Source organism: Mustela lutreola, chromosome 15 (assembly GCF_030435805.1).
Source record: "Mustela lutreola isolate mMusLut2 chromosome 15, mMusLut2.pri, whole genome shotgun sequence".
Classification (NCBI taxonomy): domain Eukaryota; kingdom Metazoa; phylum Chordata; class Mammalia; order Carnivora; family Mustelidae; genus Mustela; species Mustela lutreola.
Genome location: NC_081304.1, coordinates 35,573,676 through 35,587,652, shown reverse-complemented (window position 1 = coordinate 35,587,652; position 13,977 = coordinate 35,573,676). Strand labels below are relative to the sequence as shown.

Genomic DNA, 13,977 nt, shown 5'->3' with positions numbered 1-13,977 from the left:
CTCTAAAAATACTCCATAGCCTATGAATTGACATTTTCTGGTTAATTAGCCATATACTCTAATGATCCCAACATTTTCAATTTGCAGGGCAAACATAACTTTTTAATCTCTCCATACTCAATTTCAAAGAACATCTCAATAAAGCTATCATTAAAAAAAAAAACATCTCCATCACTGCATACTTTTGGTATGAAGTTTTTTTCACTGTTTTGGTAATTTTAGGATCCAGACCAATAATGTAATTATGAGTTTTTTAGAATTTCATTCTATCTCCAAGATGTTTCTTCAACCTGGCTCAGTACAATGGCCAGATACTGGTATAAATGTTTGTGGAGATGACAGAGGACCTCAATGAACACAGACCTTCCTGCCTTTTACTAAAGTTACCTCTAGGTTGGTTTTCATTTTAGTTTTTCTAAACTCATTTAGTTTTTCTCACAACCTCCATATGTAGACTTTTGGAAAGTCCTCGTTGAATCCTTTATTATTATTAAGTTTAATATGAGTCATATTATAGGACAAAATACTCCTCTATTTTACTATTACTTACCTAAAACAAAGCCAACTTGAATGGCTTTTTCTTTTACTGCAGCATCTGATTCTGCTATGTAAGAGCACCGCCTACTGAATGAGTAGGCCAAGACCGAAGCAACTTTCACACCATGATCCATCAAAGCCTGGAAACAATGATGAAGCAAATGTCTGCAAGGTAAGAAAAGGTTATTTTATAAAGGTATCATATCTTATAGTTTTAGAAAGTGCTAGCTTTCTTTTTAAAAAATAACAGTACCATTATTTTAAAAGATGGAACAAGATAAAAAAACCTTTTCTGCCTTACGAATTATGAGGCTACAATAATCCACAATTTAGCCTAGTATCTTTATTCAGAGAATCACTGAGTGATCCTTTATGTGTAAATTAATGGCAGTAAGAAGTAAAACTAACTTTTAAAATCCAAATAATCCTATAATTCAACAATAACCCAATTTAAAAATGGGCAATGGATCTGAAACAGAGAATTCTCCAAAGAAAATAAACAAATGACCAATAAGCACATGGAAAGATGATCAATACTATTAATCATCAGGGACATGCAAACCAAAATCACAATGAGATACCACTTCACACCCTGTAGGTGATTACTATTCTCAAAAAGTGATGGCAAAAATACGTAAACACTGGAACTCTCATACACTGATGGTAGAAATGTTAAAATCCAATAGCACCTATGGAAAATAGTTTTGAGGTTACTAAAAAAGCTAAACATAGGGTGATCATATTTATATACCCTAGTTATATATACAAGAGAACTGAAAACATATGTCCACACAAAATCTTGTCCATAAATGTTCATAGCAGCATTATCAGAATAGCCAAATAGGCAAAATGTTTATCAACAGATGACTAAACAAAACACAGTATGTTCATACAATAGAAAACTATTCAGCCATAAAAGGAAAGAAGTACTGATACAAGCAACAACATGAATAAACCTTCAAAACATTATAAGTAAAAGAAGCCAGTTACGAAAGACCATATATTTTGATTCCCTTTATATGAAGTGTCCAGAATAGGTAAATTCAGAGACAGAAAGTTGATTAATGGTAGGCCAGGGTAAGAGGACATAAGAAGTGACTGTTAATGGATACAGGATTTCTTTTTGCAGTGATGAAAATGTTCTAGAATTAGAAAGTGGTGATGGTTGCAAAACCTTGTGAATACACTAAAAGACACTGAACTGTACAATTTAAAATGGTGAATGTGGTGGTATGTGAATTATATCTCAATTAAAAAATTGTAAATAACAACTGTAAATAACAGAATCACTGCTTTGGATAATGGGGAAAAAAAGTCAAACTACATGCTTTTAGTTTTACAAATATATTAAACACTTACCAAGGGATTTGGACTTGGTGAAAGAAAACCTGAGAGATGAAAGAGAGGTATTCCACTAAATCTTTACAATGGCCATGTTTAGAATTGTATAGAGAAATTCAAATCCCGGAAAGCTAATCTTTTCTTAAAGAATTTTTTCTTTTAAGATTTTTATTTATTTATTTATTTCACAGACAGAGATCACAAGTAGGCAGAGAGGCAGGCGGACAGAGCTGGGGAAGCAGGCTTCCCCCTGAGCAGAGAGCCCGATGCGGGACTCAATCCCAGGACCCCGAGATCATGACCTGAGCCAAAGGCAGAGGCTTAACTCACTGAGCCACCCAGGCGCCCCTTAAAGAATGTTTTTTTTTTTTTTTTAAAGATTTTATTTATTTATTTGACAGAGAGAAATCACAAGTAGATGGAGAGGCAGGCAGAGAGAGAGAGAGAGAGAGAGGGAAGCAGGCTCCCCGCTGAGCAGGGAGCCCGATGTGGGACTCGATCTCAGGACTCTGAGATCATGACCTGAGCCGAAGGCAGCGGCCCAACCCACTGAGCCACCCAGGCGCCCAAAGAATGTTTTTAAAAGAAGTTTTTCTGTAGCCTTCTTTATCAAAATGAAGTTCTCAGTTATGTTTTTTTTTAACAGATTTAATTATTTAACCAGCAGTTTCTCTGTAATACAAAGGCCACATTTCAAAGTTACCCCTGAATACTGAAATTATGCTGATTATTTACCTGTTTATTATTACTATTATGATTTTTTAAAGATTTTATTTATTTATTTGACACACAGAGAGAGATCACAAGTAGTCAGAGAGGCAGGCAGAGAGAGAGAGAGAGAGAAAGAGAAGCAGGCTCCCTGCTGAGCAGAGAGCCCAATGTGGGGCTCAATCCCAGAACCCTGGCATCATGACCTGAGCCAAAGGCAGAGGCTTTAACCCACTGAGCTACCCAGGTGCCCCACTTGTTTATCATTTTATCATTCTTCTCTAAAATACAAAATCCACCAAAAAGAGACACAGATTTTATTCACTTCTGTAATCCCCGATCTTCAACAGTACCTAACAAGGACTAGGCATTCAACAAGTATATACTTAGTTAATTTGTTGAACAAATGGAACTTGATAATGTTCTTATTAAAGACAGCAGTATTTTGTAAAAACTACATTCTTATTTTCCTAGAGTTAGGAAAAAGAAATGGCTTTTAAAGCAAATTCTGGGGACGCCTGGGTGGCTCAGTTGGTTAAGCCGCTGCCTTCAGCTCAGGTCATGATTCCAGCATCCTGGAATTGAGTCCCACATCCGGCTCCTTGCTCAGCAGAGAGCCTGCTTCTCTCTCTGTCTCTGCCTGCCACTCTGTCTGCCTGTGCTCACTCTCACACTCTCTCTCTCTCTGACAAGCAAATAAATAAAATCTTAAAAATAAATAAATAAATAGATAAATAAATAAATAAAGCAAATTCTGGGAAGAATGCTAAAGAGAACAGCAAGTATAATCAAAGGCTGTGTCACTATACATGTATGTGGTACTTACTACATGGTAACAGCTACCATGGGAAAGATGAATTCAATCTCATTTTCTTGAACACAAAAAGCAAGGTGGTACTGATGGTTTCATAATGGGAATTGCACTTAATGCCAGTGAAGTACACCTAAGAAGTTACAATGGTAAAATTCAGGCATGTATAGTTTACTATAATTTTTTTAAAAAGTGATTTTACCTTTTATCCAAAGCTCTCAATACTTTAGCAAAAACTTCCAATTCACAAAATTCACTGCCCAGTTGACATAAGCGTCCCTGTTGGTAAAGCTGAAATGAAAATGAAAAAGGTAATTTTAAAATGTTAATTTAATTTTATACTTTAGTTATACTTATAGATATAATTTAATTGACTTAATATTTGATTATTTCATGGATATTACCCCAAGTCGGTATGCTCACACAGCAGTATCAGGAAACATACGTCTGCTGTCTTAGAGAAATATAGCAGTAAATTAACAACTTTTTTTAAGAGGGGAGAAGGGGCAGAGGGAGACAGACAATCCAGGGCAAGCTCCATACCCAGGGGCTCAATCTCACAACCCTGAGACCATGACCTGAATCAAAACTAAGAGTCAAAAATGCTTAACTGATGGAGTCACTCAGGAGTCCCTAAATTAACAAGTTTCTACAATTCATAAAAAACACTTTAATAGTTGTATATAAAGTTAGTATTTATAAAATAGTATCTGGTACATGTTGAATACTACAAAGTGTTATATAATTATTTATTATATAAACTTAAAAAGTTATGGGGCGCCTGGGTGGCTCAGTCAGTTAAGCATCTGCCTTTGGCTCGGGTCATGATCTTGGGGTCCTAAGATCTAGACCCATGTCAGGTTCCCCATTCAGTGGGAAGTCTGCTTCACGCATTCTCTCAAATAAAACCTTTAAATAAACATAAAAAATTATATACAAGAAACTTTTAAAATTAACTTTTCTTTAAACAAAACTAGATAGTTAATGTAAAATTATCAAAATTATAGCACAGATAATGTCCAAAAGCCAGAATGCTCAATATGCCCCACTAAAGGGCTCCTCAGCCTACCACAAAAATCTCAGCTCAGTTCTGGCCATGGTACTTTACAAGCACACCAAAAGACATCTAAAGTAATCTAGGGGGGCACTTGGGTGGCTCAGTCGGTTAAGTGTCTGCCTTCAGCTCAGGTCCTGCTCTCATGTGTCCTGGGACCAAACCCCAGGTTGGGCTCCCTGCTCAGTGGGGAATCTGTTCCTTCCTCTCCTGTTGCCCCCTCCCTCTGTGCTCTCTCCCGCACTCTTTCTGACTCTCTCAAATAAATAAAGTCTTTAAAAAATAGTAATAAATAAAGTATTCCAGGATGAAAAAAGAACTAAAACCACAAAGTAATCCAAGATGGTAGGATTTCTAATCATGTCACAATCATTTATTCATTTTGCCTTTTTAGAACTTTTGTTTCAAACATTTATTTGTTTGAGAGAGAGATAGAGAGTGCAAGTGAGTCTGTGGGAGAGGGGGCAGAGGGAGAGGAAGAGGATCTCAAGCCAACTCCACACTGAAGGAGGAACGTGATCTCACGACCTGGAGATCATGACCCGATCTGAAAGGAAGAGTTAAGCACTAAACTGACTGAGCCACCCAGGCACCCTTAGAACATCTTTTAAAAATGACATTTTAGGGATGCTGGTTGGTTAGGTAGAACATGCAGCTCAATCTTGGGGTTGTGAGTTCAGGCCCCACATTGGGTGTAGGGATTACTTAAAATAAAAATCTTTAAAAAAAAAAGGGGGGGGGGAAAGAAAATTTTAACAAATGTGTTAAATGTTTATCATGAATAATACATGCACACAGTTAAAAAGAGACAAATAAATACCTCTGCCCCACTCCAGCTTCACCAGCTTTTGAATTTATATGTATTTTATAAATACAGTGCCTTAGAAGGCTTGAATTTTGTTTCATTAATTCACTTTATAGGCACTTAACTCTTAGCTCAGTTGATAGAACATGGGTTTCAGAAAGAGGACAAGATCTAGTATTCATTTGTCAAATGGGCCATTAACTTTGTGCTAAGAAAATATACCACAAGCTCAGTCAGCTAGTTCTTGGGCCAATCACTAGTCTCAATGGAAGCCAGGTCAAATTAGGTAGATACTTTAATGCAAATCAATACGGACAACTCTGAAAAATCCCTAACTCCTGAAGGGGAGAACAGATAAGGGACCACCAAATGCTCAGGAAGAAAAGGCAGAAATGTTTCCACATAAAATGGTCAGATAGTCGTACTAACAGTAAAACTTTAAAATGGATGCATTCCTAGAGATGTATAAACTACCAAAACTGGGAGCGCCTGGGTGGCTCAGTGGGTTAAAGCCTCTGCCTTTGGCTCAGGTCATGATCTCAGGCTCCTGGTATCGAGCCCCGCATGGGGCTCTCTGCTCAGCAGGGAGCCTGCTGCCGGGCCCCCCTCTGCCTGCCTCTCTGCCTACTTCTGATCTCCCTCTCTGTGTCAAATAAATAAATAATCTTAAAACAAAACAAACCCAAAAAACAACTACCAAAACTGAACCAGGAAGAAACAGAAAACCTGAACAGACCCATAACCAGTAAGGAGATTGAAGCAGTCATCAAAAATTTCCCAACAAACAAGAGCCCAGGGCCAAAGGGCTTCCCAGGGGAATTCTACCAAATATTTAAAGAAAAATTACTATCTATTCTCCTGAAACTGTTCCAAAAAAAATAGAAATGGAAGGAAAACTGCCAAACTCATTTTATGAGGCCAGCATTACCTTGATCCCCAAACCAGACAAAGACCCCATCAAAAAATTATAGACCAACATCCTTGATGAATGCAGATGTGAAAATTTTCACCAAAATACTAGTCAATAGGATCCAACAGTACATTAAAAGGTTATTCACCACAACCAAGTGGGATTTGTTCCAGGGCTATAAGGTTGGTTCAACACCCGCAAATCAATCAATGTGATACAATACATTAATAAAAGAAAGAACAAGAACCACATGATACTCTCAATAGATGCTGAAAAGGCATTTGACAAAGTACAGCATCCTTTCTTGATCAAAACTCTTCAAAGTGTAGGGACAGAGGGTATATTCCTCAATATCATCCAAGCCATCTATGAAAAACCCACAGCAAATATCATTCTCAATGGAAAAAAACACAGCTATTCGGCTAAGGTCAGGAACACGGCAGGGATGTCCATTATCACCACTGCTATTTAACGTAGTACTAGAAGTCCTTGCCTCAGCAATCAGACAACAAAAAGAAATTAAAGGCGTCCAAATCGGCAAAGAAGAAGTTAAACTGTCACTCTTTACAGATGATATGATACTTTCTATGGAAAAGCCAAAAGACTCCACTCCAAATTTGCTAGAATTTGTATAAGAATTCAGTAAAGTGTCAGGATATAAAATAAACGCACAGAAATCAGTTGCATTTCTATACACCAACAACAAAATAGAAGAAAGAGAAATTAAGGAGTCAATCCCATTTACAATTGTACCCAATACCAAAAGATACCTAGGAATAAACCTAACCAAAGAGGAAAAGGCTTTGTACTCAGAAAACTATAAAGTATTCATGAAAGAAATTGAGAATGACACATAAAGAAATGGAAAAATGTTCCATGCTCATGGATTGGAAGAACAGATATTGTGAAAGTATCTATGCTACCTAAAGCAATCTACATGTTTAATGCAATCCCCATCAAGGTACCATCAATTTTTTTCAAAGAAATGGAACAAATAATCTTAAAATTTATATGGAACCAGAAAAGACCTGGAACCAAAAAAGAACCAAAAAATTTATATGGAACCAGAAAAGACAGAGGAATGTTGAAAAAGAAAGCCAAAGTTGGTGGCATCACAATTCCAGACTTCAAGCTTTATTCAAAGCTGTCATCATGAAGACAGTACGGTACTAGCACAAAAACAGACACACAGATCAATGGAACAGAACAGAGAGCCCAGAAATGGACCCTCAACTCTATGGTCAACGGATCTTCAACAAAGCAGGAAAGAATGTCCAATGGAAAAAAGACAGTCTCTTCAACAAACGGTGTTTGGAAAATTGAACAGCCACATGGAGAAAAATGAAACTGGACCATTACCTTACACCACACACAAAAATAGACTCCAAATGGATGAAAGACCTCAATGTGAGACAGAAATCCATCAAAATCCTTGAGGAGAACACAGGCAGAAACCTCTTCGACCTCAGCCACAGCAACTTCTTCATCGAAACATTGCCAAAGGCAAGGGAAGCAAGGGCAAAAATAAACTAGTAGAACTTCATCAAGATTAAAAGCTTTTGCACAGCAAAGGAAACAGTCAACAAAACCAAAAGACAACTGACAGAATGGGAGAAGATTATTTGCAAAGGATATATCAGATAAAGGGCTAGTGTCCAAAATATATGAAGAACTTATCAAACTCAACACCCAAAGAACAAATAATCCAATCAAGAAATGGGCAGAGGACATGAACAGACATTTCTACAAAGAAGACATCCAGATAGCCAACAGACACATGAAAAAGTGCTCCACATCACTTGGCATCAGGGAAATACAAATCAAAACCACAATGAGATACCACCTCACACCAGTCAGAATGGCTAAAATTAACAAATCAGGAAATGACAGATGCTGGCGAGGATGTAGAGAAAGGGGAACCCTCCTACACTGTTGGTGGGAATGCAAGCTGTTGCAGCCACTCTGGAAAACAGCATGGAGGTTCCTCAAAAAGTTGAAAATAGAGCTACCCTACAACCCAGCAATTGCACTACCGGGTATTTACCCTAAAGATACAAATGTAGTGATCCAAAGGAGCACACACACCCGAATGTTTATAGCAGCAATGTCCACAATAGTCAAACTATGGAAAAAACCTAGATGTCCATCAACAGATAAACGGATAAAGAAGATGTGGTATAGGGGCGCCTGGGTGGCTCAGTGGTTTAAGCCGCTGCCTTCGGCTCGGGTCATGATCTCAGGGTCCTGGGATCGAGTCCCGCATCGGGCTCTCTGCTCAGCGGGGAGCCTGCTTCCCTCTCTCTCTCTCTCTCTGCCTGCCTCTCCGTCTACTTGTGATTTCTCTCTGTCAAATAAATAAATAAAATCTTAAAAAAAAAAAAAAAAAAGAAGATGTGGTATATATATATACAATGGAATACTATGCAGCCACCAAAAGAAATGAAATCTTGCCATTTGTGATGATGTGGATGGAACTAGAGGGTATTATGCTGAGCGAAATAAGTTAGTCAGAGAAAGACAATTATCATATGATCTCCCTGATATGAGGAATTTGAGAGGCAAAGTGGGGGGTTTGAGGGGTAAGGAAGGAAAAGATGGGATCAGGAGGGAAACAAACCATAAGAGAAAACCATAATCTCACAAAACAAACTGAGTGTTGCAGGGGGGAAAGGACAGGGTGGTTGGGTTATGGACACTAGGGAGGGTATATGCTATGGTGACTGCTGTAGAGTGTGTAAGCCTGATGAGTCACACACTTGTACCCCTGAGGCAAATATTACATTATATGTTAATTAAGAAAAATTGAAAAAACAAAAAACAGTAAAACTTTATAAGGAAAGATTTGTTCATTTTGGAGGTTATTATGTTTTCTGCTATAGTAAGAGCTTCTAGGAATGTACACAGTAAAATTCAGTGTTACTAACCACTGTCATACTTTGACTAATCAACCAACAGAGAATAACTCAGGGAAAATAAATCTGAGTATTTATAACATAAGCCCTATTCGGGGGCTTAACAATGTGATACATTTCTGATATGGGGCAGAAAAACAAATGTACTTAACAAAATAAATATATACACACTCCAAAAACAGTACAGAACAAAAAAATTTCTGCTTACCAAAATAACTCATCATTAGCAAACTTAAGGGTTAGCATTTCTTTTAAGATAGGAGAAATGAAAACAAGTTGTACAACTTTTTGCCTATACTCACTAGGTCAAAAAGAGACAAACTTGTATGTTCTACAACTCAAAATATCCCTTTAATGACTAAAAATGTATATATCCTACTAAATGGGGTTCAAAACTAAAATTTAAGATTATTTATTTATTTGACAGACAGAGATCACAAGTAGGCTGAGAGGCAGGCAGAGAGAGAGAGGGAAACAGGCTCCCCACTGAGCAAAGAGCCTGATGCAGGGCTTGATCCCAGGACCCTGGGATCATGACCTGAGCCGAAGGCAGAGGCTTAACCCACTGAGCCACTTAGGCGCCCCTTGAAACTAAAATTTAGAGAAGTTATTTCCTTAGTTAAAGTTATAAATCTATCATAAACATGCCCTTATTAACATAACAGCCCCCCTTTACTCAACTATTCAATTTTTCTAGCTAAAAATGGGTTCATATTTCAATTCTGGGAAGAGTTTAATGATTTGCTTCAAATTATCCTTATCAGGTTTATGCAAAAAAAAAAGCAAATTTACACATTCTATGAACAAAATTTCTGGACACTAATTCAGATTAAAAATAGTATTTAATGCTTACAAAGATCTAGTATGTGCCAGGCACTGTTCTAAGTACTTTTCGTAAGTACTTCTTCTATCTTTCACAGTTAAGGAAATCGAGGCATGTTAAATAACCTGATCAAAACCTCACAATTAAGAAGTGGTAAAATAGGGGCGCCTGGGTGGCTCAGTGGGTTAAGCCGCTGCCTTCGGCTCAGGTCATGATCTCAGAGTCCTGGGATCGAGTCCCGCATCAGGCTCTCTGCTCAGCGGAGAGCCTGCTTCCCTCTCTCTCTCTGTCTGCCTCTCCATCTACTTGTGATTTCTCTCTGTCAAATAAATAAATAAAATCTTTTAAAAAAAAAAAAGAAGTGGTAAAATACAAATCTGGCCCCAGGAAGTCTGTCTTTACATCCATGTTCTTTTTTTTTTTTTTTTTTTAAGATTTTATTTATTTATTTGACAGAGATCACAAGTAGGCAGAGAGGCAGGCAGAGAGAGAGGAGGAAGCAGGTTCCATGCTGAGCAGAGAACCCGATGAGGGTCTTGATCCCAGGACCCTGAGATCATGATCTGAGCCGAAGGCAGCGGCTTAACCCACTGAGCCACCCAGGGTCCCTACATCCATGTTCTTAATAACTTACACTAGACTGCCTCTTGAAGATAATCTATCAGGAACTAAGAGTACACATAAGAGGGTAATGTTTAAAAATTTATAGAGTAGAAGATTTAAAGAGTAATTCCTTCATAGATTCATATGGCTTATACAGTCGAGTTCTTGGTACTGATTTCGTTAGATTTTTAAAATGAGACTGATTTCAGTTCATTCTTAGTGTTCCATATATTTTTTTAAAGATTTTATTTATTTGCCAGAGACAGCAATAGCAAGTGTGAGTGCACACAAGCAGGGGAGAGTGGCTGGCAGAGGGAAAAACAGGCTCCCCACTGAACAAGAAGTCCCATGCAAGACACGTCATGGGATCATGACCTGAACCCAAGATAGACGCTTAACCAACGAAGCCACCAAGGCACCCCAACGGTGTTTCATATTCTGTATGCAATGAATAAGGAGGCTATTAAAGGACTCTGATCAACTACTTTTAGCTATTGGTTCTTTAAGGAAAATAAGGAAAAATAGCTTATTTTTAGAAGTAGATAAATTACCTCCCAACAGAATCAAAAACAGACAATAAAATACAACTAGAACAGGGGTGCCTGGATGGCTCAGTCAATACAACTCTTGATTTCAGCTCAGGTCATGATCTCAGGGTTGTGAGATCAAGCCCCACAGCCAACTCGTGCTGGGCATGGAGTCTGCTTAAAATTCTCTCTCTGAAAAAAAAAAAAAAAAAATCTCTCTGTCGGGGCAGCTGGGTGGCTCAGGTCATGATGCCACAGTCTTGGGATCTAGCCCTGCATTGGGCTCTCTGCTCAGCCGGGAGCCTGTTTGCTTCCCCCTCTCTCTGTCTCTGCCTGCTTCTCTGCCTACTTGTGATCTATCAAATAAATAAATAAAATCTTAAAAAGAAAAAAAAGATTCTGTCTCTGCCCCTCTCCCCCACTTAAAAAATAAAAAAACAAAAAAACAACAACAAAAACCCCACCTACAACAATACTATACAGGTATGAAGACAGACCAATCAATGTACCAAAATGCAAAAATCAACATATGATGAAAGAAAAAATTTTTAAATCACTGAAGTAGCTAATAAAGAGTACATAAAAATGGGGAAGCAAAGTAAGATGCCTCCTGATTAAATATAGCAAAAAAAATTTTTTTTTCAACTTAAATCACAGTAGTGATAAAAGTCACCTGGTAACATTGCCTTTCAAAACATAACAAAGGCAAAAATCATAAAGTAAGAGATAAATGATTACACAAAACCTTAAAATGCCCATAAATATAGAATATTATAAACAATTTTAAATATAACAAAACTGAGTAAAATTAATAATACACACATATAAGAGTTAATATCTTTAAGACACAAAGGAATGAACTCCTGGTGATGTTTTAGAAGCAAAGGCTTCCAAAGACAAGAGTAAAAATCTTGTAACATACCAAAGGAAAAAACTATTGCAACGGCAATGCAAAACAGCCCCAAACCCAGAAAACTCTTTGGGAGGTAAAGATGGGGATGAAAGTCTTCCTTAACCCAAGGGATTTTTAATTAGCACGGGTGCTTTCCCAGCCAATTCAGATCACCACAGGCTAAGAATGAACAGCTTAGTCTAGACATCAAATTAGCATACAAAATAATCTAGGTTAATTCCCAACAACAAAAACTTGGAAAGGTTTAGAAAAAAAAAAAGAAAGAAAGAAACTGAGTTCACACTATTGTCTAAAAGTAACTATGAAAAGTCACACACAGACACAATCTATGAAACTTGTGTACCTCACTCATATTTGAACTGTTAACCCTTTTTTAAGAGTCATTAAGGAGCAAAAATCTTCAGAAATGAAAAGGAGCTATCAAGGAAAATTACCATGACACATAAAATGAACAAGTTTCAGCAAAGTCTGAATACTACACCTCCACTTTTGTTTTTAAATTATATATCTACCATCATATATACATATGTTTTTTAGAAATCTGGACTATAGTCAATAAACTGTACACCCATGAGATAGGGTTTCTATTTCAAATCTTTCACCTGGATTACTGCAAAGGTTTGATAAGAACTGGCTTCTCCATTTGCACTCTTGTCCATTTCTAGTCCACTGTCCAAACAGTACCAAGAATGATCTTTTTATTTATTTATTTTTAAAGATTTTATTTATTTATTTGACACAGAGAGAGAGATCACAAGTAGGCAGAGAAACAGACAGAGAGAGAGGGAGGAAGCAGGCTCTCCGCGGAGCAGAGAGCCCGATGTGGGGCTCGATCCCAGGATCCTGAGATCATGACCTAAACCGAAGGCAGAGGGTTAACCCACTGAGCCACCCAGACGCCCCAAGAACGATCTTTTTAAAATGTAAATTATTTCATACCATTCCTTGTTTAAAATTTTTCAATGGTGGTGTCAATGTGAATGTAATTCAAAATCTTTAATGTGGTCTTAAGAGTCTCTGAAAGTCCTCTGACTCCTGCCTATTTTTTTCTTTTTTTTTTTTAAAATATTTTATTTACTTATTTGACAGACGGAGATCATAAGCAGACAGAGAGGCAGGCAGAGAGAAAGGAGGAAGCAGGCTCCCCGTAGAGCAGAGAGCCTGATGCGGGGATTGATCCCATGACTCTGGGATCAGGACCTGAGCCGAAGGCAGCGGCCCAATCCACTGACCACCCAGGCGCCCCTCCTGCCTATTTTTCAAACCTCATCTTTTACCACCATTCTTTCTCCCTGTCCCTCACATTCTGCCACATTAGTTTTCCGTTAGCTCTATCTTACCTCATAACTTTTGCACACACACAACTGAGGCCATATGAAGTACTAGTACCATGATTCTTTGCCTGGTTAATCTGTAACTCTTCCTAATGGCCTCAACTAATATGTCACTTCCTCACAGAGACCTTCCCTTGACTCCCCAGTCTAAATTCTGTTGTTCCGTTAATATTGTATCATGACATATTTTATTTTTCCCCCATAGTAGCATCAAGACATGCATCATACATTCACCCAACTTGTTAAACATGTCAGTCCATTACGCTCTACACTTTATGAGGTGACCACTGTTACCACTATATCCTCAAGACCTAGCACAAGTGCCTAGTATTAGTACACATTCAGTGCTTTCTGAATCCATAATCCAAACTGGTATTGATCTATTTTGGATGAAACCCAACCTTACAAGAAACAAAGCACCCAAATTGGGGTGCCTGGGTGGCTCAGTTGATTAAGCAGCTGCCTTCAGCTCAGGTCATGATCCCAGAGTCCTGGGACTGGACCCCACATCTGGCTTCCTGCTCTGTGGGAAGCCTGCTTCTCCCTTGCCAGCCGTTCTCCCTGCTTGTGCTTGCTCTCTCTCTCTCCCTTGCTCTCTGTCAAATAAATAAATAACATGTTTAAAAAAAAAAAAAAAAGTTGACACCTAGGGAAAAGCCCCAGCTTCATACATAGTTACTTCTGCCTCCCAACCACACT

The 13,977-nt window shown here is 38.1% G+C and overlaps 1 protein-coding gene across 1 annotated transcript in view; it reads right to left on the bottom strand.

The window, feature by feature from the left end:
- Positions 1 to 13,977, bottom strand: part of APPBP2 (amyloid beta precursor protein binding protein 2) — a 60,012-nt gene that overhangs the window by 27,318 nt on the left and 18,717 nt on the right. Inside the window, exons 2-3 of the mRNA XM_059147486.1 lie at positions 3,600 to 3,688; positions 551 to 702 (exon numbers count right to left, since the gene is read on the bottom strand). Coding sequence (XP_059003469.1) covers positions 551 to 702; positions 3,600 to 3,688 — 241 coding nt within the window. The remainder of the gene's footprint in view (positions 1 to 550; positions 703 to 3,599; positions 3,689 to 13,977) is intronic.